Consider the following 26,578-nt stretch of genomic DNA (forward strand, 5'->3'; position numbering starts at 1 on the left):
AGTGTCCTTGCAAAGAAAGGTGGCAATATTGGTCACTGATTTGTTTTTGTTTTGTTTTTGAATGTCAGAAATGTATATTTGTGAATGTTGAGATGTTATATTGGTTTCACTGGTAAAAATAAATAATTGAAATGGGTATATATTTGTTTTTTGTTAAGTTGCCTAATTATGCACAGTAATAGTCACCTGCACACACAGATATCCCCCTAAAATAGCTATAACTAAAAACAAACTAAAAACTACTTCCAAAACTATTCAGCTTTGATATTAATGAGTTTTTTGGGTTCATTGAGAACATGGTTTTTGTTCAATAATAAAATTAATCCTCAAAAATACAACTTGCCTAATAATTCTGCACTCCCTGTATGTTATAAAGGGTATTGCGGGAGCAATGCCTACTAATGCAAGATAGGGTGGTATTAGTGTAAAGTGGGAAATGGGATGAGAATACAAGGTGGACTACAATATTTTAAGACTAGGAGTATGAAAAAAACAACAGGTTTCACTAAATGTTTCCCCCAAAGTTATGCAACTGCATCTTCTGATATAGTTATATGTCCCCCTAGTGGCCAACAATGGTTATGGACAGTTCACTAAAAACATGTTTTAAAAAAAAAAAAAAAAAAAAGGGATTAAAGGATTACTTTCTGTTATAATTTTTAAGCTAAACAACTAACATATTAAAGTTAATAAACATTAATTAAAACCTACTGACCTATATTTTCTCCAAAACGAAGTTTCATAATGTTCTAAAAGTTATATCTTTTATTCGCCGATGATGTCACGTTATCCTGCCCACTATTTTCAGCACTGCATGTTCAAAATACTTAAACCAATAACTTTGTGTTTAAAGCGCCATTTTGAAACCTAGGTATTGTAAACGGATTGGTACAGAGCAAAGGATACCCACGGAGTGGGTTTGGAAAACAATTACATTTGCAGACAAGATTTCTGATATACGGTAGAGATATGTTAATGAAATTCTATTGATAAAAAGCGTATTTGGGGTAGTTAGTTAGTAACAGGCATAGAAAATATTTACTTACAGTGGCCCTTTAATGATTCATGAACATAAATTAGTGTCTTAGCCTCTCCACGGCCTTGGCCGCCAGCCACAATACTAGGTCCAAGACATACACTAACTATGTAAGCCTTAACTAGTAACATAGCCAATGTTGACCCTTAAAATAAAATTGTCAAGGAACCTAGCCGGGGGAAAAAAAAAAAGTCATACATCTCTAAGAAAGGAAATGGTATGAAACTATAGCTATGTAGTCCCCAAACTTTTTTTTTGACAAACATTTAGCCAACTCAAGATTTTGTATAGGAGGTGATTTACACAATACCACAGTCCAGCCACTCTGTTACTTGACAATAGGCATACATGAGGCCGGAGCAGACAGTGTCTCTGAGGCTGATCCCATGATGTTAGCCCCCAGATTCCCTAAAGTAAAATCCCTAGGCGGATGATACTTGAATCCTATCCTGTATCCTTGAGATACAACCTCCAGGACCCAAGGATCATGTACATCCTGGAACAAAGCGTCTGAAAAAAAAAAAGACAGTCTGCCCCCTACTCGATCAGATTCCGGATCGGGGGCCACCCCTTCATGACGATTTGTTCTCAGCGGGCTTCTTAGTCTGTTTGGACCTTTTCCAGGAGTGAGTGGGCTTCCAAGTACTCTTGGGCTGAAGAACTATCTTTCAGAGGGATAGTAGTATGCTTAGCCAACGTGGAGAAAGCGCCATCCCCCCCTTCAGGATGGAGCCCCACAAATCTAATTGAGAGTCAGAGACCAGTAAAAAAAAAAATTAAAAGTAGACAAGGGGGAAAAAGTAGTTCCTACTCTTTCCCATTTGTTACTAATAATGTTCGCCATCCTAACTGGAGCAGAACAAGTCAGAGGGACCTTCCTATCTTCGTAAACCCCATCTTATTTAGGGATCTCAGGCTCCTCGGGGAGTGTAGCCTCTGGAATCTCTAGCGTAGACCGAACCTCCTTTAATAAAAAACGCAGATGCTCAATTTTTAATCTAAAGGAGGGTTTTCTCCGCCGAAAGAGGTTTAGTAACTGAAGTCCCCGACTCAGAGAGTTCACCCTCTGAAGCTACAGAGGTTAACTCATCATCGGAAAGCTGGGATATAGTAGCTAAATCCGACAAATATTTAGATGACTCTAGGTCAGGAGAACTATGTTTAACCTTTCTCTTGTGTTTGTTAGAGCGAGGTAAGGCAAGATTGTAACTGCGCTGTAAAGTCCGCTGGAAAAAAGCCCCCTCCAGATGGAGGATTAGTTGAGCCCTGGGGAACTGCATGTGTAGCGGGTAATGTAGAGGGTAGTAATTTCTCGGGACCCAGATTCCTGAGAAGTAAACGGCTCAGAAGGTCTAATAGCGCTATGAGTATTAGTAGGCTTGTCTCCCTTCTTATACTTTAAAACAGTGTTTAGTCAAATGGAACAAAATTGAGCAGGTGGACAAACCACAGCCTCCTCACAATATAAACAGGAATTATAATTAGTACAGAAGGAGTGGAACCTTCTAATGTAGTATCAAAGTACTCCATAGCTTTGTATATACCCACAGAAGGACAATAAAAAACAAAACAAAACAACACTTATTTAAAAAAAAAAAAAAACGGCACCATAATACTCTCAATAGCTGGGACACTCACCACCTCCTAGACCCAGACAGCTAACAGTGAAAAATGCTATCCTTCTGCAGCAGGATCTTAGGAAATGAAAGAGAACGCACCCGGTCATGTGGTACGTAAGACAGAAATTCCCCTGCTATGAAAAAGGGCTCCAAGCTATTATAAGCTGCGCAACACTTCAAAACAAAAGTGAAACCTGTTTGTTCTAAGCCAAAACACACAGCCTATAAGTCTAAAAAAAACAAACAAACAAAAAAACATAATTTATGTAAGAACTTACCTGATAAATTCATTTCTTTCATATTAGCAAGAGTCCATGAGCTAATGACGTATGGGATATACATTCCTACCAGGAGGGGCAAAGTTTCCCAAACCTCAAAATGCCTATAAATACACCCCTCACCACACCCACAATTCAGTTTAATGAATAGCCAAGAAGTGGGGTGATAAAAAAGTGCGAAAGCATATAAAATAAGGAATTGGAATAATTGTGCTTTATACAAAAATCATAACCACCACAAAAAAAGGGTGGGCCTCATGGACTCTTGCTAATATGAAAGAAATGAATTTATCAGGTAAGTTCTTACATAAATTATGTTTTCTTTCATGTAATTAGCAAGAGTCCATGAGCTAGTGACGTATGGGATAATGATTACCCAAGATGTGGATCTTTCCACGCAAGAGTCACTAGAGAGGGAGGGATAAAATAAAGACAGCCAATTCCTGCTGAAAATAATCCACACCCAAAATAAAGTTTAATGAAAAACATAAGCAGAAGATTCAAACTGAAACCGCTGCCTGAAGTACTTTTCTACCAAAAACTGCTTCAGAAGAAGAAAATACATCAAAATGGTAGAATTTAGTAAAAGTATGCAAAGAGGATCAAGTTGCTGCTTTGCAAATCTGATCAATCGAAGCTTCATTCCTAAACGCCCAGGAAGTAGAGACTGACCTAGTAGAATGAGCTGTAATCCTTTGAGGCGGAGTTTTACCCGACTCAACATAGGCAAGATGAATTAAAGATTTCAACCAAGATGCTAAAGAAATGGCAGAAGCTTTCTGGCCTTTTCTAGAACCGGAAAAGATAACAAATAAACTCGAAGTCTTTCGGAAAGACTTAGTAGCTTCAACATAATATTTCAAAGCTCTAACAACATCCAAAGAATGTAACGATTTCTCCTTAGAATTCTTAGGATTAGGACATAATGAAGGAACCACAATTTCTCTACTAATGTTGTTGGAATTCACAACTTTAGGTAAAAATTCAAAAGAAGTTCGCAACACTGCCTTATCCTGATGAAAAATCAGAAAAGGAGACTCACAAGAAAGAGCAGATAATTCAGAAACTCTTCTGGCAGAAGAGATTGCCAAAAGGAACAAAACTTTCCAAGAAAGTAATTTAATGTCCAATGAATGCATAGGTTCAAACGGAGGAGCTTGAAGAGCCCCTAGAACCAAATTCAAACTCCAAGGAGGAGAAATTGACTTAATGACAGGTTTTATACGAACCAAAGCTTGTACAAAACAATGAATATCAGGGAGATTAGCAATCTTTCTGTGAAAAAGAACAGAAAGAGCAGAGATTTGTCCTTTCAAGGAACTTGCGGACAAACCTTTATCTAAACCATCCTGAAGAAACTGTAAAATTCTTGGAATTCTAAAAGAATGCCAAGAAAAATGATGAGAAAGACACCAAGAAATATAAGTCTTCCAGACTCTATAATATATCTCTCTGGATACAGATTTACGAGCCTGTAACATAGTATTAATCACAGAGTCAGAGAAACCTCTTTGACTAAGAATCAAGCTTTCAATCTCCATACCTTTAAATTTAAGGATTTGAGATCCTGATGGAAAAAAGGACCTTGCGACAGAAGGTCTGGTCGTAGCGGAAGAGTCCACGGCTGGCAAGAGGCCATCCGGACAAGATCCGCATACCAAAACCTGTGAGGCCATGCCGGAGCTACCAGCAGAACAAACGAGCATTCCTTCAGAATCTTGGAGATTACTCTTGGAAGAAGAACTAGAGGCGGAAAGATATAAGCAGGATGATACTTCCAAGGAAGTGATAATGCATCCACTGCTTCCGCCTGAGGATCCCGGGATCTGGACAGATACCTGGGAAGTTTCTTGCTTAGATGAGACGCCATCAGATCTATTTCTGGAAGCTCCCATATTTGAACAATCTGAAGAAATACCTCTGGGTGAAGAGACCATTCGCCCGGATGCAACGTTTGGCGACTGAGATAATCCGCTTCCCAATTGTCTATACCTGGGATATGAACCGCAGAGATTAGACAGGAGCTGGATTCCGCCCAAACCAGAATTTGAGATACTTCTTTCATAGCCAGAGGACTGTGAGTCCCTCCTTGATGATTGATGTATGCCACAGTTGTGACATTGTCTGTCTGAAAACAAATGAACGATTCTCTCTTCAGAAGAAGCCAAGACTGAAGAGCTCTGAAAATTGCACGGAGTTCCAAAATATTGATCGGTAATCTCACCTCCTGGGATTCCCAAACTCCTTGTGCCGTCAGAGCTCCCCAACCTGTGAGACTTGCATCTGTTGAAATTACAGTCCAGGTCGGAAGCACAAAAGAAGCCCCCTGAATTAAACGATGGTGATCTGTCCACCACGTTAGAGAGTGTCGTACAATCGGTTTTAAAGATATTAATTGAGATATCTTTGTGTAATCCCTGCACCATTGATTCAGCATACAGAGCTGAAGAGGTCGCATGTGAAAACGAGCAAAGGGGATCGCGTCCGATGCAGCAGTCATAAGACCTAGAATTTCCATGCATAAGGCTACCGAAGGGAATGATTGTGACTGAAGGTTTCGACAAGCTGAAATCAATTTTAGACGTCTCTTGTCTGTTAAAGACAGAGTCATGGACACTGAATCTATCTGGAAACCCAGAAAAGTTACCCTTGTCTGAGGAATCAATGAACTTTTTGGTAAATTGATCCTCCAACCATGATCTTGAAGAAACAACACAAGTCGATTCGTATGAGATTCTGCTAAATGTAAAGACTGAGCAAGTACCAAGATATCGTCCAAATAAGGAAATACCACAATACCCTGTTCTCTGATTACAGACAGAAGGGCACCGAGAACCTTTGTAAAAATTCTTGGAGCTGTAGCTAGGCCAAACGGCAGAGCCACAAACTGGTAATGCTTGTCCAGAAAAGAGAATCTCAGGAACTGATAATGATCTGGATGAATCGGAATATGCAGATAAGCATCCTGTAAATCTATTGTGGACATATAATGCCCTTGCTGAACAAAAGGCAAGATAGTCCTTACAGTTACCATTTTGAACGTTGGTATCCTTACATAACGATTCAATATTTTTAGATCCAGAACTGGTCTGAAGGAATTCTCCTTCTTTGGTACAATGAAGAGATTTGAATAAAACCCCATCCCCTGTTCCAGAACTGGAACTGGCATAATTACTCCAGCCAACTCTAGATCTGAAACACAATTCAGAAATGCTTGAGCTTTCACTGGATTTACTGGGACACGGGAAAGAAAAAATCTCTTTATAGGAGGTCTCATCTTGAAACCAATTCTGTACCCTTCTGAAACAATGTTCTGAATCCAAAGATTGTGAACAGAATTGATCCAAATTTCTTTGAAAAAACGTAACCTGCCCCCTACCAGCTGAGCTGGAATGAGGGCCGCACCTTCATGTGGACTTAGAAGCAGGCTTTGCCTTTCTAGAAGGCTTGGATTTATTACAGACTGGAGATGGTTTCCAAACTGAAACTGCTCCCGAGGATGAAGGATCAGGCTTTTGTTCTTTGTTGAAACGAAAGGAACGAAAACGATTATTAGCCCTGTTTTTACCCTTAGATTTTTTATCCTGTGGTAAAAAAGTTCCTTTCCCACCAGTAACAGTTGAGATAATGGAATCCAACTAAGAACCAAATAATTTGTTACCCTGGAAAGAAATGGAAAGTAGAGTTGATTTAGAAGCCATATCAGCATTCCAAGTTTTAAGCCATAAAGCTCTTCTAGCTAAAATAGCTAGAGACATAAACCTGACATCAACTCTGATAATATCAAAAATGGCATCACAGATAAAATTATTAGCATGCTGAAGAAGAATAATAATATTATGAGAATCATGATCTGTTACTTGTTGTGCTAAAGTCTCCAACCAAAAAGTTGAAGCTGCAGCAACATCAGCCAAAGATATAGCAGGTCTAAGAAGATTACCTGAACACAGATAAGCTTTTCTTAGAAAGGATTCAATTTTCCTATCTAAAGGATCTTTAAACGAAGTACCATCTGACGTAGGAATAGTAGTACGTTTAGCAAGGGTAGAAATAGCCCCATCAACTTTAGGGATTTTGTCCCAAAATTCTAATCTGTCAGACGGCACAGGATATAATTGCTTAAAACGTTTAGAAGGAGTAAATGAATTACCCAATTTATCCCATTCTCTGGAAATTACTTCAGAAATAGCATTAGGAACAGGAAAAATTTCTGGAATAACCACAGGAGATTTAAACACCTTATCTAAACGTTTAGAATTAGTATCAAGAGGACCAGAATCCTCTATTTCTAAAGCAATTAGTACTTCTTTAAGTAAAGAACGAATAAATTCCATTTTAAATAAATATGAAGATTTATCAGCAACAATCTCTGAGACAGAATCCTCTGAACCAGAAGAGTCATCAGAATCAGAATGATGATGTTCATATAAAAATTCATCTGTAGAGAGAGAAGTTTTAAAAGATTTTTTATGTTTACTAGAAGGAGAAATAACAGACATAGCCTTCTTGATGGATTCAGAAACAAAATCTCTTATGTTATCAGGAACATTCTGCACCTTAGAAGTTGAGGGAACTGCAACAGGCAATGGTACATTACTAAAGGAAATATTATCTGCTTTAACAAGTTTGTCATGACAATTAATACAAACAACAGCCGGAGGAATAGCTACCAAAAGTTTACAGCAGATACACTTAGCTTTGGTAGTTCCAGCACTAGACAGCGATTTTCCTGAAGTATCTTCTGACTCAGATGCAACGTGAGACATCTTGCAATATGTAAGAGAAAAAACAACATATAAAGCAAAATTGATCAAATTCCTTAAATGACAGTTTCAGGAATGGGAAAAAATGCCAATAAACAAGCTTCTAGTAACCAGAAGCAAAGAAAAAATGAGACTGAAATAATGTGGAGACAAGAGAGACGCCCATATTTTTTGGCGCCAAATAATACGCCCACATTGTTTGGCGCCTAAATGCTTTTTGGCGCCAAAAATGACGCCACATCCGGAACGCCGACATTTTTGGCGCAAAAGAACGTCAAAAAATGACGCAACTTCCGACGACACGTATGACGCCGGAAACAGAAAAGATTTTTTGCGCCAAGAATGACGCAATAAAATGAAGCATTTTCAGCCCCCGCGAGCCTAACAGCCCACAGGGAAAAAGAGTCAAATTGAAGGTAAGAAAAAATGATTAATTCAAACGCATTATCCCAAATATGAAACTGACTGTCTGAAAAATAAGGAATGTTGAACATTCTGAGTCAAGGCAAATAAATGTTTGAATACATATATTTAGAACTTTATAAATAAAGTGCCCAACCATAGCTTAGAGTGTCACAGAAAATAAGACTTACTTACCCCAGGACACTCATCTACATGTTTGTAGAAAGCCAAACCAGTACTGAAACGAAAATCAGCAGAGGTAATGGTATATATATAAGAGTATATTGTCGATCTGAAAAGGGAGGTAAGAGATGAATCTCTACGACCGATAACAGAGAACCTATGAAATAGACCCCGTAGAAGGAGATCACTGCATTCAAATAGGCAATACTCTCCTCACATCCCTCTGACATTCACTGCACGCTGAGAGGAAAACCGGGCTCCAACTTGCTGCGGAGCGCATATCAACGTAGAATCTAGCACAAACTTACTTCACCACCTCCATAGGAGGCAAAGTTTGTAAAACTGAATTGTGGGTGTGGTGAGGGGTGTATTTATAGGCATTTTGAGGTTTGGGAAACTTTGCCCCTCCTGGTAGGAATGTATATCCCATACGTCACTAGCTCATGGACTCTTGCTAATTACATGAAAGAAAACACAACAAACAACAACTCACATTAAGCAGATATAAATCCCCAAACTGTTCAAATAATCTCCCTGAAGGTCCTGATCCTATCAAAGTATAAAAGGGGCCACACTGTGACCCTGTATAGCATTTTAAAATGTATATATATATATATATATATATATATATATATATATATATATATATATATATATATATATATATATATATAAATAAATAAATAAATAAATAAATAAAGTCTTACCCTCCAGGATCCATGCTGTGGAACAGGCACAGCCTCTCAAGTGTGACAGTCTTGCCGCAGCGCTTCTGACATGGACTTGAGTGTGTAGCAGCAAGCAGTGAAACTTGTCAACACTGATTGCTAAGGAGCTGTTAGAGACAGTCTGGATGGGTTCGCAAAAAAAAACAAAAAACTTTCCCTGCATCTCCAGACTCTAACTTTCATCAATACTCTCACTGAGAGGTTGACATGATTACTTAAAACTCCAGTCCTTTCTCGAAGGGAACATACCCATACAACTCTTCCAAATACAAATCTTCTGACACTTCTCTGCCACCTCCAATAGTGACAAAAGGCAAAGAATGACTGGGGGATAAAGGAAGTGGGAGGAATATTTAAGCCTTTGGCTGGGGTGTCTTTGCCTCCACCTGGTGGCCAGTTGTTGTATTTCCCAACAGTAAGGAATGAAGTCATGGACTCTCCCTGCCTTATGGAAGGAAAATAAATTTAGATTTAAAATTTCTAAAATTGTTAGAAAGCTCACCAAAACTGCTTGTGGATCTCTTGACCTGGATCCGAACTAGAAAACTAGGAGCTTAGTCAAGAAGCAATCTAAAGCCTCGAAGGGAACTACCTGCTCAGTGATCTTCTTTCCAGTAGATCACACCTGGAAAGGGAAGCATAAAAGTGGTAGAAAAGAGACTCCACCCACAAACTTGCAAGTCACCCCTATCATAGCTAAGGAACTCTATATGTTCCTTTCTGATGGTTGACATAAATCCCCCAAAAACAGATTTCATATTGAAATCAGATCAACTGGACCGAACCTAGAAGGTACCAGACTAACAGGGTCTGGACTCAAGCTCTCAGCATAAAGAAATCTCATTAGAAATCCGCTGGATTTGATCTCTCAACCTTCTGGTTGTTAGGCAGCTGTGGCAACCACTGAGCCACAATGGAGATTCCCTATAAATTTGAAAGGACAGAGACTCCGAATGAGTGGAAATCTCCAGAGTTCCCAATGGACCCCAACTGCTTCCCAACCATGAGGATGACCTCTGTAGAGACATTCTCCCAGAACAATATCAAGAAGAATACTGCCTTGAAACCGATAAACCTGAAAGCGCAACCAGGACAGAGAGACCTCTATCGGGTAGGCTAGGACCATCCCCCAGTAGAGGCCGGAGTGGTCCTCAATTTCAAGGCAGGAAACATAGCTATTTTTCTTCTTGAGTATCTGACGCCATGAAGAATTACGGATACTTAATAGTACATACTCCTGATTTCTTCACATCAGATAACGTCTAAAAATAGGCCGTCAAGCCTGCTGTTAGGCAGACATCCCTATACGCCATATCATTGCTGTATACACCGCCTTTAAGCTTAGCAAAGGATAGAATAGAGATCAAGAAACCATTCCAGCAGAGGATTACCATCGGGCTAAAGAAGGAAAAACAATTTCCAAGGTAGCCTAAGTAAAAATAGTTATGAGAACTCATCAATGTACAAGTAGTTGCAGATGATCTCGAACTGCAAACTTTACTCCTGCTAGGCAGCTAAGTTAACTCCAGGCTACTACCGCTGTTGCAATGAAAGTAATCACCCCGAGTACTTGATGCCAGCCAATATCAAGGAAATAATGCAATATTGCCTTGTAATAAGTTTGAAAAATATGATAAGCAGACGCAAAGGTTATAACAAAAACCAGGTTGAACAACTACTGCAAATAAGATAGGGATAAAAAGTTATCACTAAAGGCAGATATTAAAGAAAGCTTAAAACAATAGCATCTATATACCTCTACTATAGATAGAGGAAAAATATATTGAAATGTTAAAATGTCCTTAGAATGTACTTTATACAAAGGAAACATAAGCAGAAGACTGCGAAATTTAAAAAAACCTCTGCATAGGAATGCTAGCTGTAACCGTAAGCATACCCCAGATGATAAAACCGTAGCTTTAATTGGGTTCAAACCCATAAACTACTGTTTCAAAAGCGGCATAGCTAACCTCCACACCACATCTCCCTTACCAAGGGAATATATATTTCTACTGAAAGGAGAAGGAAAAAAATCTAACCCTCCTTAAAAAGTGCTTATAACATACTCAAAAGAGCTTCTTATATTGGAAAAAAAAGTACAACTAAAAGGTAATAGTCCCTTCTAATAATAAGCCTATACCTGCACAGCAGAATAATGCAAATACAGCGGAAAAGGATTAGGATAAGCAAATAGAAAGCTTATTGCCAACTCTTTCCTATGGAGTACTGTATAGAGAAAGATAAACAATGAGACAGAAAATTTCAAAACATACATTCAAAATTGTTCAGTACACAAAAAAACATAATTTATGCTTACCTGATAAATTCCTTTCTCCTGTTAAGTGTAGTCAGTCCACGGGTCATCCATTACTTATGGGATATTAACTCCTCCCTAACAGGAAGTGCAAGAGGATCACCCAAGCAGAGCTGCTATATAGCTCCTCCCCTCTACATCACACCCAGTCATTCGACCGAAAACCAAACGAGAAAGGAGAAACTATAGGGTGCAGTGGTGACTGGAGAATAATTTAAAATTTAGACCTGCCATAAAAAACAGGGCGGGCCGTGGACTGACTACACTACAGGAGAAAGGAATTTATCAGGTAAGCATAAATTATGTTTTCTCCTGTTAAGTGTAGTCAGTCCACGGGTCATCCATTACTTATGGGATACCAATACCAAAGCTAAAAGTACACGGATGACGGGAGGGACAGGCAGGATCTTTACACGGAAGGAACCACTGCCTGAAGAACCTTTCTCCCAAAAACAGCCTCCGAAGAAGCAAAAGTGTCAAATTTGTAAAATTTGGAAAAAGTGTGAAGTGAAGACCAAGTCGCAGCCTTGCAAATCTGTTCAACAGAGGCCTCATTTTTAAAGGCCCAAGTGGAAGCCACAGCTCTAGTAGAATGAGCTGTAATTCTTTCAGGAGGCTGCTGTCCAGCAGTCTCATAGGCTAAACGTATTATACTACGAAGCCAGAAGGAGAGAGAGGTAGCCGAAGCCTTTTGACCTCTCCTCTGTCCAGAATAGACGACAAACAGGGAAGAAGTTTGTCGAAAATCTTTAGTTGCCTGTAAATAAAATTTCAGGGCACGGACAACGTCCAGATTGTGCAGAAGTCGTTCCTTCTTTGAGGAAGGATTAGGGCACAATGAAGGAACAACAATCTCTTGATTGATATTCCTGTTAGTGACTACCTTAGGTAAGAACCCAGGTTTAGTACGCAGAACTACCTTGTCTGAATGGAAAATCAGATAAGGAGAATCACAATGTAAAGCAGATAACTCAGAGACTCTTCGAGCCGAGGAAATAGCCATTAAAAACAGAACTTTCCAAGATAACAGCTTGATATCAATGGAATGAAGGGGTTCAAACGGAACACCCTGTAAAACGTTAAGAACTAAGTTTAAGCTCCATGGTGGAGCAACAGTTTTAAACACAGGCTTAATCCTGGCCAAAGCCTGACAAAAAGCCTGAACGTCTGGAACTTCTGACAGACGTTTGTGTAAAAGGATGGACAAAGCTGAGATCTGTCCCTTTAATGAACTAGCGGATAAACCCTTTTCTAAACCTTCTTGTAGAAAAGACAATATCCTAGGAATCCTAACCTTACTCCATGAGTAACTCTTGGATTCGCACCAATGCAAGTATTTGCGCCATATTTTATGGTAAATTCTCCTAGTTACAGGCTTCCTAGCCCGTATCAAGGTATCAATCACTGATTCCGAGAATCCACGCTTTGATAGAATCAAGCGTTCAATCTCCATGCAGTCAGCCTCAGAGAAATTAGATTTGGATGTTTGAAAGGACCCTGCACCAGAAGGTCCTGTCTCAGAGGTAGAGACCATGGTGGACAGGACGACATGTCCACTAGATCTGCATACCAGGTCCTGCGTGGCCACGCAGGCGCTATTAGAATCACTGATGCTCTCTCCTGTTTGATCCTGGCAATCAATCGAGGAAGCATCGGGAAGGGTGGAAACACATAAGCCATGTTGAAGACCCAAGGTGCTGTCAGAGCATCCATCAGAACCGCTCCCGGGTCTCTGGACCTGGATCCGTAATGAGGAAGTTTGGCGTTCTGGCGAGACGCCATGAGATCCAGATCTGGTTTGCCCCAACGCCGAAGTATTTGGGCAAAAACCTCCGGATGAAGTTCCCACTCCCCCGGATGAAAAGTCTGGCGACTTAGATAATCCGCTTCCCAGTTCTCCACGCCTGGGATGTGGATCGCTGATAGGTGGCAAGAGTGAGACTCTGCCCAGTGAATTATCTTTGAGACTTCCATCATTGCTAGGGAACTCCTTGTCCCTCCCTGATGGTTGATGTAAGCCACAGTCGTGATGTTGTTCGACTGAAACCTGATGAACCTCAGAGTTGCTAACTGAGGCCAAGCCAGAAGGGCATTGAAAACTGCTCTTAATTCCAGAATATTTATGGGAAGGAGACTCTCCTCCTGAGTCCAAGAATCCCTGAGTCTTCAGGGAATTCCAGACAGCGCCCCAACCTATCAGGCTGGCGTCTGTTGTTACAATCGTCCAATCTGGCCTGCTGAAGGGCATCCCCTTGGATAGATGTGGCCGAGAGAGCTACCACAGAAGAGAATTTCTGGTCTCTTGAGCCAGATTCAGCATAGGGGACAAATCTGAGTAATCCCCATTCCACTGACTTAGCATGCACAGTTGCAGTGGTCTGAGATGCAGGCGTGCAAAGGGTACTATGTCCATTGCCGCTACCATTAAGCCGATTACCTCCATGCATTGAGCCACTGACGGGTGTGGAATGGAATGAAGGACCCGGCAAGCATTTAGAAGTTTTGTTAACCTGACCTCTGTCAGATAAATCTTCATTTCTACAGAATCTATAAGAGTCCCTAAGAAGGGAACTCTTGTGAGTGGCAATAGAGAACTCTTTTCTTCGTTCACTTTCCACCCATGTGACCTTAGAAATGCCAGTACTAACTCTGTATGAGACTTGGCAGTTTGGAAACTTGACGCTTGTATCAGAATGTCGTCTAGGTACGGAGCTACCGATATTCCTCGTGGTCTTAGTACCGCCAGAAGAGAACCCAGAACCTTTGTAAAGATTCTTGGAGCAGTAGCTAACCCGAAGGGAAGAGCTACAAACTGGTAATGCCTGTCTAGGAAGGCGAACCTTAGATACCGGTAATGATCTTTGTGAATCGGTATGTGAAGGTAGGCATCCTTTAAATCCACTGTGGTCATGTACTGGCCCTTTTGGATCATGGGTAAGATTGTCCGAATAGTTTCCATTTTGAACGATGGAACTCTTAGGAATTTGTTTAGGATCTTTAAATCCAATATTGGTCTGAAGGTTCCTTCTTTCTTGGGAACCACAAACAGATTTGAGTAAAACCCTTGTCCGTGTTCCGATCGCGGAACCGGATGGATCACTCCCATTAGTAAAAGATCTTGTACACAGCGTAGAAATGCCTCTTTCTTTATCTGGTTTGTTGACAACCTTGAAAGATGAAATCTCCCTTTTGGAGGAGAAGTTTTGAAGTCCAGAAGATATCCCTGAGATATGATCTCCAACGCCCAGGGATCCTGGACATCTCTTGCCCAAGCCTGGGCGAAGAGAGAAAGTCTGCCCCCTACTAGATCCGTTTCCGGATTGGGGGCCCTCACTTCATGCTGTCTTAGGGGCAGCAGCAGGTTTTCTGGCCTGCTTGCCCTTGTTCCAGGTCTGGTTAGGTTTCCAGCCTTGTCTGTAGCGAGCAACAGTTCCTTCCTGTTTTGGAGCAGAGGAAGTTGATGCTGCTCCTGCCTTGAAGTTACGAAAGGAACGAAAATTAGACTGTCTAGCCCTTGGTTTGGCTCTGTCTTGAGGCAGGGCATGGCCCTTACCTCCCGTAATGTCAGCGAGAATTTCTTTCAAACCGGGCCCGAATAATGTCTGCCCCTTGAAAGGTATGTTAAGCAATTTAGATTTAGAAGTCACATCAGCTGACCAGGATTTTAGCCACAGCGCTCTGCGCGCCTGAATGGCGAATCCGGAATTCTTAGCCGTAAGTTTAGTTAAATGTACCACGGCATCAGAAATAAATGAATTAGCTAGCTTAAGGGCTTTAAGCTTGTGTGTAATCTCATCCAATGGAGCTGTGTCAAGGGTCTCTTCCAGAGACTTAAACCAAAATGCCGCCGCAGCCGTGACAGGCGCAATGCATGCAAGGGGTTGCAATATAAAACCTTGTTGAACAAACATTTTCTTAAGGTAACCCTCTAATTTTTTATCCATTGGATCTGAAAAGGCACAGCTATCCTCCACCGGGATAGTGGTACGCTTAGCTAAAGTAGAAACTGCTCCCTCCACCTTAGGGACCGTTTGCCATAAGTCCCGTGTGGTGGCGTCTATTGGAAACATTTTTCTGAATATAGGAGGGGGTGAGAAAGGCACACCGGGTCTATCCCACTCCTTGTTAACAATTTCAGCAAGTCTCTTAGGTATAGGAAAAACGTCAGTACACGTCGGTACCGCAAAATATTTATCCAACCTACATATTTTCTCTGGGATTGCAACCGTGTTACAATCATTCAGAGCCGCTAACACCTCCCCTAGTAATACACGGAGGTTCTCCAGCTTAAATTTAAAATTTGAAATGTCTGAATCCGGTTTATGTGGATCAGATCCGTCACCCACAGAATGAAGCTCTCCGTCTTCATGTTCTGCAAATTGTGACGCAGTATCAGACATGGCCCTAGCATTATCAGCGCACTCTGTTCTCACCCCAGAGTGGTCTCGTTTACCCCTAAGTTCTGGTAATTTAGATAAAACTTCAGTCATAACATTAGCCATGTCTTGTAAAGTGATTTGTAATGGCCGCCCTGATGTACTTGGCGTTACAATATCACGCACCTCCTGAGCGGGAGATGCAGGTACTGACACGTGAGGCAAGTTAGTCGGCATAACTTCCCCCTCGTTGTCTGGTGAATTTTTCTTAACATGTACAGATTGGCTTTTATTTAAAGTAGCATCAATGCAATTAGTACATAAATTTCTATTGGGCTCCACCTTGGCCTTTGAACATATTGCACAAAGAGATTCCTCTGTGTCAGACATGTTTAAACAAACTAGCAATTAGACTAGCAAGCTTGGAAAATACTTTTCAAATGAATTTACAAGCAATATAAAAAAACGTTACTGTGCCTTTAAGAAGCACACAAAAAAACTGTCACATTGAGATAACAATGAACTGGTTTAGTTATAGCAATCAATTTTTCATATGAAATGCATTAATTTAGCAAAGGATTGCACCCATTAGCAAATGGATTATTAACCCCTTAATACCAAAAAACAAATAACAAATAAAATAAATACGTTTTTATCACAGTCAAAGCACAGTCTCACAGGTCTGCTGTGAGTGATTACCTCCCTCAAACTAGTTTTGGAGACCCCTGAGCTCTGTAGAGACGTCCTGGATCATGCAGAGAGAATAAGGAAGACTGTGACTGAATTTTTAATGCGTAGTAAAAGCGCCAAAATAGGCCCCTCCCACTCATAATACAGCAGTGGGAAAGCTCAGTAAACTGATTTTATTCAAAATAAACGACAGCCAAGTGGAAAATAATGCCCATAAATTTTTCACCAAGTACCTCAGAGAGAAAAACGATTAACCTGCCAGTAAACGTTTTAAATATATTAAATAATAATAAAAGCCTGTTGCTAGTCGCTATCACTGCAGAAAGGCTATGAATTATATGTATACAGTATTTTCTTAGTGAAGTGCCATTCCCCAGAAATACTTCAGTGCCAACATACATACATAACAGCCTGATACCAGTTGCTACTACTGCATTTAAGGCTGTACTTACATTATATTGGTATTAGCAGTATTTTCTCAGTCAATTCCATTCCTTAGAAAATAATATACTGCAACATACCTCTTTGCAGGTGAACCCTGCCCGCTGTCCCCTGTTCTGAAGTTACCTCGCTCCTCAGAATGGCCGAGAACAGCAAATGGATCTTAGTTACGTCCGCTAAGATCATACACAAACTCAGGTAGATTCTTCTTCTAGTACTGCCTGAGAAGAAACAACACACTCCGGTGCTGTTTAAAACAACAAACTTTTGATTGAAGTAATAAAAAACTAAATTTAATAACCACACTCCTCTCACACATACTCCTCTCACACATCCGATCTATTAGTTAGGTGCAAGAGAATGACTGGGTGTGACGTAGAGGGGAGGAGCTATATAGCAGCTCTGCTTGGGTGATCCTCTTGCACTTCCTGTTAGGGAGGAGTTAATATCCCATAAGTAATGGATGACCCGTGGACTAACTACACTTAACAGGAGAAATTAGCAGATTGTGTTTATAACAATCTCTCATAATTATTACTGCAGAAAAACAGAGATAAACACTTATATCCCTAAGAACATATTTTAATATGCACAGCAGGCAAAAGATAATATGCATATGATAAGGTGTATCATAAATGCTACTGCAGAAATATGGGACAAGAAAATGTCTGGAAGACAAGAGAGATAGACATTCCGTTTATCACAAAAATCAGATATAATAGACTCGAAACATAGGGATAACTAAAAAAAAAACAACAGAAGATAATCCCTAATCTATATCTCAGACCTCATGAAAGGTCACAAACAGGAGGAAGATCCTATATAAACACACTTCAGCATAAGATATGAGTGATGTTATATAAAGACACAATCAAGAGAAAAACACCTGCGCTGTTGAACTCAAACAGCTAGAGTCACAAATCAATTCACCAAAAACATGAATTAATCATTCCCAAAGAAAAACAAAAACCTTTTACTGAGAAAATCTCATTCTCCCGAAAATAAAGAGGACAAAGGAAACTACAAAACACCAATCCTCAGTATATTACATGTTGCAATAAGAAACATGCATGAAATCCCAGAAGATATCTGCAGAGCAGAAATAAGAAAATGAAAATATGAACAGGAGAAAAGTATATGATTACATATACTCAAATCATCCCCCTGCAGAGATACATACACCAGGCACTAAACAGTATAGCAGAGTGCATAACAGAGACATAGTAATATATATACTGTATAAGTCTGTGTTACTGATATCAGCATGCAATGAGGATACGGAAAAAACTGTATGTACCTAAAGTGCAGTAAGTATCTCTTTTTAAAAGTAATCAGAGGTATTCTAGTTTACATCTAAAATAAACCTCCTCTGTATCTGTAGACATTTCCACCACAGAATCAGAGTCTGATATTTCACCTTCAGAAGCTACTGAGGTATCATCCTCATCAGACAGCTTTAGTGGATTCAAAACCCCCTCTTAACTGAAATATTTTTAGATTTCCTCTTGCGCTTACCAGCAACAGGAAAAGTTAATAAAACAGCAGAAACCACAGAAGTTATCTGCGCAGCAAAATCTCCTGGTAAATAGACACCCCCAGGAGGATGTTAAGAGGAACCGCAGGGTACTGCTTGTGACACTGCTAAAGCTTGTGAAGTTAGAGGGGAAAGCTGAGGCATGGCATGGACAACATTATCTTGAGAGACAGATGTTTCTGAAAGGGAACTTTTATTTTATTTTTTTTTGTCAAAAGCAGGTCTAAACAATAATATCTATATAAAAAAAATTACTCCGGCACTTCAACAAGCTCAGCCCTGCTGAGGACTCACCACTCCGTTGATTCAGAGAGAAAATCCCACTAGATAGAAACTGAACTGCAGAGAAGTGGATAAAAGTCGATAAGTTCGTCAAACAACACACTTCTAGGAAATACTCAAACCATTTCTGTCCGCACAGTCTACCCTGTGCACAAACACACTACATAATAAATTTACTGAGATTAAATATGTGACAGGGTTGTCTAGTGTGTGCTGCTGCTGTTCCTGGATATTAAATACTGTACATAAAGTACATCTGATTAACCTAAGGGATGTGTGAGACATGTGGGTACCAACTCAGAAACTGGCCCACTCCACTGTTCTTACCCAGATACTGATCCTGAGAATACAGTAGGAGCCCGTCCAGTACTGTAACTAACAGTAGAGGATATATTGAGGTAGTATATCCTCATGGTCCAGCAGGAGGAGGCTAAGGAACATTCCCAGCAACACCAGTGGCAGGTTTGTGACCACAACTCCTGAGAAGAGATTAACATTGCACACCCAGTACTCTGCTATGTCCCTCTCTTCTAGGAACTATCCATTGAGGGAAACCTTTGGATTCTTCAAAGAAAATCCAAAGCACCTCTATCCTTGCCTTCTCCTAGACGAGGCAAAAAACTACTGGGAGAGAGAGGGAAGTGGGAGGGATTTTAAAGCTTTGTTGTAGGGTGTCTTTGCTTCCTCATGGTTGCCAGGAGATCAATTCCCATTAGTAAATATTTTGGTGGACTATAACCACCTTAGAAAGAAAATGTTCTTTATTTTTTTTTAACCCCCGCCACTACTGGGAATTTCTGCTATGTAGAAAACCATGATTTAAATTTATTTAAATGGGAGTCTTAATGCTAGTGGTTTAAATCATAATTTAAATCAATTTGATTTCAATCAAATCCACCCTGCACGCTTTATTAAAATAAAGTAAAATCACACATCTAAATAAATATTACAACAAAAATGTAGTAAACCTAAGATATTTATGTGCACTGTGTATGAAAACAATAGTTCTTTTAATTTGGACCCAGATGTTGTCATTCTTAATATTTTTAATGTTTTAATGTAACAAGAGTTGTTAATACATTTTAGAACAAGAATGTTCCTAGAAGAAGAATGTTCCTAGAAGAAGAATGTTCCTGTCATCCTGTGGATTATTGTTATTGTGCCATTATCTTAGAGCACTGGTTTTCCCAACAGGCCAGGTTTTCAAGATTACCTTGGATGAAAGTAGGTAAAATAACCTGTTAGGGAGACCTGAGGACAGGTTTGAAAATCAGTGTCTTTGAGCTATTATAGCTCTTAAAAGTGTGAGTACCTTGCAGTTTCCTTCACATAAAGCCTATTCTCTACATTATTATGCTATGTGAACGTGTCTCTGTTTCCTTTGAGAATATAGGATCATAGGGGCGTTTTACTAGGCATCACCGGACTGCCTCACTCCCATGCCAGTATCTAGGCTCCATTTTAAGTACACAATCACTGACTGTGACATTACTATACACAGTGCTGTTGGTTACTATGTTCCTTTAATATATATATATATATATATATATATATATATATATATATATATATATATATATATATATATATATATATATATATATATATATATATATATATATATATATATACACACACATACATACACACATGTTCTGAATGGTTTCTTACCAGTCGCCTGGCTGTTGTACATCTCTGTCCTGCTGTACCAACAGCAGCAAAAAGAACTGAAGGAGTGACAAGGTTAAGATCTGCATCTTCAAACACTAGAAAAAGACAATTTAATCCAATTAAAGCAAATGAAGGTAGGAATTACATTACGCAATGAAAAATTATGCAAGCTGCCTAAACTACTTATACTGCCAGGTGAAGAAATAAAGTAGTTTTAATAAATCTTTTTTCAATAAATGTACCACCAAAGAGGAAATGCACTAATGTTATAGATCATTATAAAATACAGCAGATCATGGGCAGTTGAACAGGCAGAGGACAGCGTTTTAATAGATAGTAAAATAGATTAGTTTTTTTAAATAATTTCCTTTATACTATTTAGAAAAAGGCACAATTATTTGGTATCAGTGCTTAGAAAAGAGTAATATAGTTTTGATACAGGAGGTTTGAAACAAACATCTGTAATGGCATGGGATGGAGAAGTGATGTGTCACAATTTGTATAAAGCTACTGAGCAAAAAGCAGGGTTTCCTTTGAAAAGTTTTTATTTCGGGCAGATTCCAAAGAGTATGGGTCGGACTTCCTGGTAAGAAGTGTATGTGAGAGAAGAGAAACATAGGGAAGAACAAAATGAAGAGAAATAACTATAGGAAATGGAAACATATCCTTGAGTTCCTGGTTTCTGTGTGACAGCTGTCAGCTCAAATTAAATACAAAAAGGTAAAATCGATAACGCCATTTGAAACATACACAACTAGGAACAGATACATCAGTCTTCTACTTCACAATGGGTTTTATCACAATCTCGGGCTTGTTTTTAGAAGATGATTTCTGGCCAGTATTGTCAGTATGTTTTTCTAGAGATCACATGAAAAAAAATGCTGCAATGTACAAACAATGAAAATGTCTGACAATTATCAGATCAACAATGAAAAGGGCTAATCTGCTTCAATGTGCTAAGAATGATCAAACCCCATATCTAGTCATACAATATCTCAATGCAAATTAACTATTGTGATTAATAATTTAGGTTTCCATTTGATTTTTGCTTTTGACAGCACTGCCCTTAGCGCATAATCAAACCTACTAAAACGAACAAAGCAATATAGACTATGTGAAGAACCCTGGTGCAGTTAGATTACCATCTTGTTGGTAAGATGATCAGTATAAAAAAAAAAGAGGTCATCTGAAGTGTTCCGCCCGCAGCAGAACACTTTTTTCCAGTGAGGTGACGTTTCCAACCTCTTAGCCAATAGCCTAACCTGACATTATGCTGGATTATAGCTAGCACGCTATTAGCTAAGATAACCTCATTGATAAAATAGTGTTCTGCCATGGGAGGCCAGAGGTGCTCAGCATGGCGAACGCTGCAGACAAATAAAGGAACATTCAGCATGAAGTATTTTATACTTCATGACTGAAAGTCCCCTTTTATTTGTTGCAATGGTAAATCCTAGCGTTTCAAAAATGCTAGGATTTACTTTAACCTTTAGTTAGGCAGACTGATGTTACAGAGAACAATACAATTTAGAATATATGTAGAAGATGCTATTAAAGAGGGCATGAGAGTCTGCCATGAGCAGAGCAAATAAATCAAACCCACATCTGAAGCTTTTGAGTATTTAAAACTTAACAGTGTCCTTATATACTCATTTTATTACCATGAAAACAGTCTTTTGTATGTGTGACACATAATCTTAACATACTAGGAGATTTAGAACAGTGTACGGCATATATATATTTGTATCTTACCAATAATTGCATTGTTCCCACCGAGTTCCAACAATTTGCGGCCTATAAAATAAATATTAACGGTTACATGGAAAATGTATGCAATATTATGACCCTGCATTAAGCCTTTACATTTCCCAGCCATTCTAGAATATCCTTACTGTATCTGTCCCCAACACCTCTAATGAAATATATTCCATGCATTGTGTTTTAGGATTCTTCTTCCACACATTTTACAATGGTGTTTTCATTATTTCTATCAATGCTTGTTTTTATCTGCTCTGTTACAGGACTTGTGCTCAAGGAAACAAATCCTGAATGGGTAATACATTTAGTTTGTATAAACAATATCTGTTGAAAGCTGAAGAGTCTCCTTATGTGGTCAAATCAATGTGTACATAAAAAGGAGAAGAATTAATTTATCACCCAAAAGAAAAAAAAAAAAAAAAAAAAAAGGAAGAAGATGTCTTGGTTAAACACATTCTTAAATGATCAAATAAACTAGGAATCCTTTGTTATAAGTATACACATGCAAAATTTCAGATTTTTTTAAAATTTGGTAAACAAAGTTGTTCTCCGTTTCCAGCATTCTAAAAACATAATTTATGCTTACCTGATAAATGTATTTCTCTTGTAGTGTATCCAGTCCACGGATCATCCATTACTTGTGGGATATTCTCCTTCCCAACAGGAAGTTGCAAGAGGATCACCCACAGCAGAGCTGCTATATAGCTCCTCCCCTCACTGCGATCCAGTCATTCAACCGAAACAAGCCGAGAAAAGGAGAAACCATAGGGTGCAGTGGTGACTGTAGTTTAATTAAAATATAGACCTGCCTGAAAAGGACAGGGCAGGCCATGGACTGGATACACTACAGGAGAAATAAATTTATCAGGTAAGCATAAATTATGTTTTCTCTTGTTAAGTGTATCCAGTCCACGGATCATCCATTACTTGTGGGATACCAATACCAAAGCTAAAGTTCACGGATGATGGGAGGGACAAGGCAGGAACTTAAACGGAAGGAACCACTGCCTGTAGAACCTCTCTCCCAAAAACAGCCTCCGAAGAAGCAAAAGTATCAAATTTGGAAAATTTGGAAAAAGTATGAAGGGAAGACCAAGTTGCAGCTTTGCAAATCTGTTCAACAGAGGCCTCATTTTTAAAGGCCCAGGTGGAAGCCACAGCTCTAGTAGAATGAGCTGTAATCCTTTCAGGAGGCTGCTGTCCAGCAGTCTCATAGGCTAAACGGATTATACTCCGAAGCCAAAAAGAAAGAGGTTGCCGAGGCCTTCTGACCTCTCCTCTGTCCAGAGTAAACAACAAACAGGTTAGATGTTTGGCGAAAATCTTTAGTAGCCTGTAAGTAAAACTTCAAGGCACGGACTACGTCTAGATTATGCAAAAGACGTTCCTTCTTTGGATTAGGACATAATGATGGAACAACAATCTCTTGATTGATATTCTTGTTAGAAACCGCCTTAGGTAAAAACCCAGGTTTTGTACGCAGAACAACTTTATCTGAATGAAAGATCAGATAAGGAGAATCACAATGTAAGGCAGATAACTCCGAGACTCTTCGAGCCGAGGAAATAGCCATCAGAAAAAGAACTTTCCATGAAAGAAGTTTGATATCAATAGAATGAAGGGGTTCAAACGGAACCCCTTGAAGAACTTTAAGAACCAAGTTTAAGCTCCATGGAGGAGCAACAGGTTTAAACACAGGCTTAATTCTAACTAAAGCCTGACAAAATGCCTGAACGTCTGGAACTTCTGCCAGATGCTTGTGTAAAAGAATAGACAGAGCAAAAATCTGTCCCTTTAAAGAACTAGCTGATAATCCTTTGTCCAAACCCTCTTGGAGGAAGGACAATATCCTAGGAATCCTAACCCTACTCCATGAGTAATTCTTGGATTCACACCAATGAAGATATTTACGCCATATCTTGTGGTAAATTTTCCTGGTGACAGGCTTTCGTGCCTGTAATAAGGTATCAATTACTGACTCGGAGAAGCCACGCTTTGATAGGATCAAGCGTTCAATCTCCATGCAGTCAGTCTCAGAGAAAGTAGATTCAGATGATTGAAAGGACCTTGTATTAGAAGGTCTTGTCTCAGAGGCAGAGTCCATGGTGGAAAGGATAACATGTCCACTAGGTCTGCATACCAGGTCCTGCGTGGCCATGCAGGCGCTATCAATATCACCAATGCTCTTTCCGGTTTGATTTTGGCAATCAGACGAGGGAGCAGAGGAAACGGTGGAAACACATAAGCCAGGTTGAAGAACCAAGGCGCTCCTAGAGCATCTATCAGTGCCGCTTCTGGGTCCCTGGACCTGGATCCGTAACAAGGAAGCTTGGCGTTCTGGCGAGACGCCATGAGATCCAATTCTGGTTTGCCCCAACGGAGAACCAATTGAGCAAACACCTCTGGATGGAGTTCCCATTCCCCCGGATGAAAAGTCTGACGACTTAGAAAATCCACCTCCCAGTTCTCTACACCTGGGATATGGATCGCTGACAGGTGGCAAGAGTGAGTCTCTGCCCAGCGAATTATCTTGGAGACTTCTGAAATCGCTAGGGAACTCCTGGTTCCCCCTTGATGGTTGATGTAAGCCACAGTCGTGATGTTGTCCGACTGAAACCTGATGAACCTCAGTGTTGCTAGCTGAGGCCAAGCCAGAAGAGCATTGAATATTGCTCTTAACTCCAGAATATTTATTGGGAGGAGTTTCTCCTCCTGAGTCCATGAACCCTGAGCCTTCAGGGAGTTCCAGACTGCACCCCAACCTAGAAGGCTGGCATCTGTTGTTACAATTGTCCAATCTGGTCTGCGAAAGGTCATACCCTTGGACAGATGGGCCCGAGATAACCACCAGAGAAGAGAATCTCTGGTTTCCTGATACAGATTTAGTAGAGGGGACAAATCTGTGTAATCCCCATTCCACTGACTGAGCATGCATAATTGCAGCGGTCTGAGATGCAGGCGCGCGAATGGCACTATGTCCATCGCCGCTACTATTAAGCACGGAATGGAGTGAAGAACACGGCAAGCATTTAGAAGTTTCGATAACCTGGACTCAGTCAGGTAAATTTTCATTTCTACAGAATCTATTAGAGTCCCTAGGAAGGAAACCCTCGTGAGAGGAGATAGAGAACTCTTTTCTTCGTTCACTTTCCACCCATGCGACCTCAGGAATGCCAGAACTATCTCTGTATGAGATTTGGCAATTTGAAAGCTTGACGCCTGTATCAGGATATCGTCCAGGTAAGGAGCCACCGCTATGCCTCGCGGTCTTAGGACCGCCAGAAGTGAGCTTAGAACCTTTGTAAAAATTCTTGGGGCTGTATCCAACCCGAATGGAAGAGCTACAAATTGGTAATGCCTGTCTAGAAAGGCAAACCTCAGGAACTGATGATGATTCTTGTGAATCGGAATGTGAAGGTAGGCATCCTGTAAGTCCACTGTGGTCATGTACTGACCCTCTTGGATCATGGATAAAATGGTACGAATAGTTTCCAACTTGAATGACGGAACTCTGAGGAATTTGTTTAGGATCTTTAAATCCAAAATTGGTCTGAAGGTTCCCTCTTTTTTGGGAACCACAAACAGATTTGAATAAAACCCCTGTCCTTGTTCCGTCCGCGGAACTGGATGGATCACTCCCATTACAAGGAGATCTTGTACGCAGCTTAGGAATGCCTCTTTCTTTATCTGGTTTGCAGATAATCTTGAAAGGTGAAATCTCCCTTGTGGAAGAGAAGCTTTGAAGTCCAGAAGATATCCCTGAGATATGATCTCCAACGCCCAGGGATCCTGAACATCTCTTGCCCACGCCTGGGCGAAGAGAGAGAGTCTGCCCCCTACTAGATCCGTTGTCGGATAGGGGGCCGCTCCTTAATGCTGTCTTAGAGGCAGCAGCAGGCTTTCTGGCCTGCTTGCCCTTGTTCCAGGACTGGTTAGGTTTCCAGGCCTGCTTGGATTGAGCAAAAGTTCCCTCTTGTTTTGAAGCAGAGGAAGTTGATGCTGCACCTGCCTTGAAATTTCGAAAGGCACGAAAATTAGACTGTTTGGCCTTTGATTTGGCCCTGTCCTGAGGAAGGGTATGACCCTTACCTCCAGTAATGTCAGCAATAATTTCTTTCAAACCAGGCCCGAATAAGGTCTGCCCCTTGAAAGGAATGTTGAGTAATTTAGACTTTGAAGTCACATCAGCTGACCAGGATTTGAGCCATAGCGCCCTACGCGCCTGGATGGCGAATCCGGAATTCTTAGCCGTTAGTTTAGTCAAATGAACAATGGCATCAGAAACAAATGAGTTAGCTAGCTTAAGAGTTCTAAGCTTGTCAACAATTTCAGTCAATGGAGCTGTATGGATGGCCTCTTCCAGGGCCTCAAACCAGAATGCTGCCGCAGCAGTGACAGGCGCAATGCATGCAAGGGGCTGTAAAATAAAACCTTGTTGAATAAACATTTTCTTAAGGTAACCCTCCAATTTTTTATCCATTGGATCTGAAAAAGCACAACTGT

At 40.2% G+C, this 26,578-nt stretch overlaps 1 protein-coding gene across 1 annotated transcript in view; it reads right to left on the reverse strand.

Annotated features, from left to right (window-relative positions):
• ALDH7A1 (aldehyde dehydrogenase 7 family member A1) overlaps positions 1 to 26,578 on the reverse strand; it is a 299,657-nt gene that overhangs the window by 213,290 nt on the left and 59,789 nt on the right. Inside the window, exons 10-11 of the mRNA XM_053701625.1 lie at positions 22,070 to 22,111; positions 20,318 to 20,412 (exon numbers count right to left, since the gene is read on the reverse strand). Of these exons, the coding sequence (XP_053557600.1) occupies positions 20,318 to 20,412; positions 22,070 to 22,111 (137 nt within the window). The remainder of the gene's footprint in view (positions 1 to 20,317; positions 20,413 to 22,069; positions 22,112 to 26,578) is intronic.

The sequence above is a fragment of the Bombina bombina genome, chromosome 2, assembly GCF_027579735.1.
Source record: "Bombina bombina isolate aBomBom1 chromosome 2, aBomBom1.pri, whole genome shotgun sequence".
NCBI classification, from domain to species: Eukaryota; Metazoa; Chordata; class Amphibia; order Anura; family Bombinatoridae; genus Bombina; species Bombina bombina.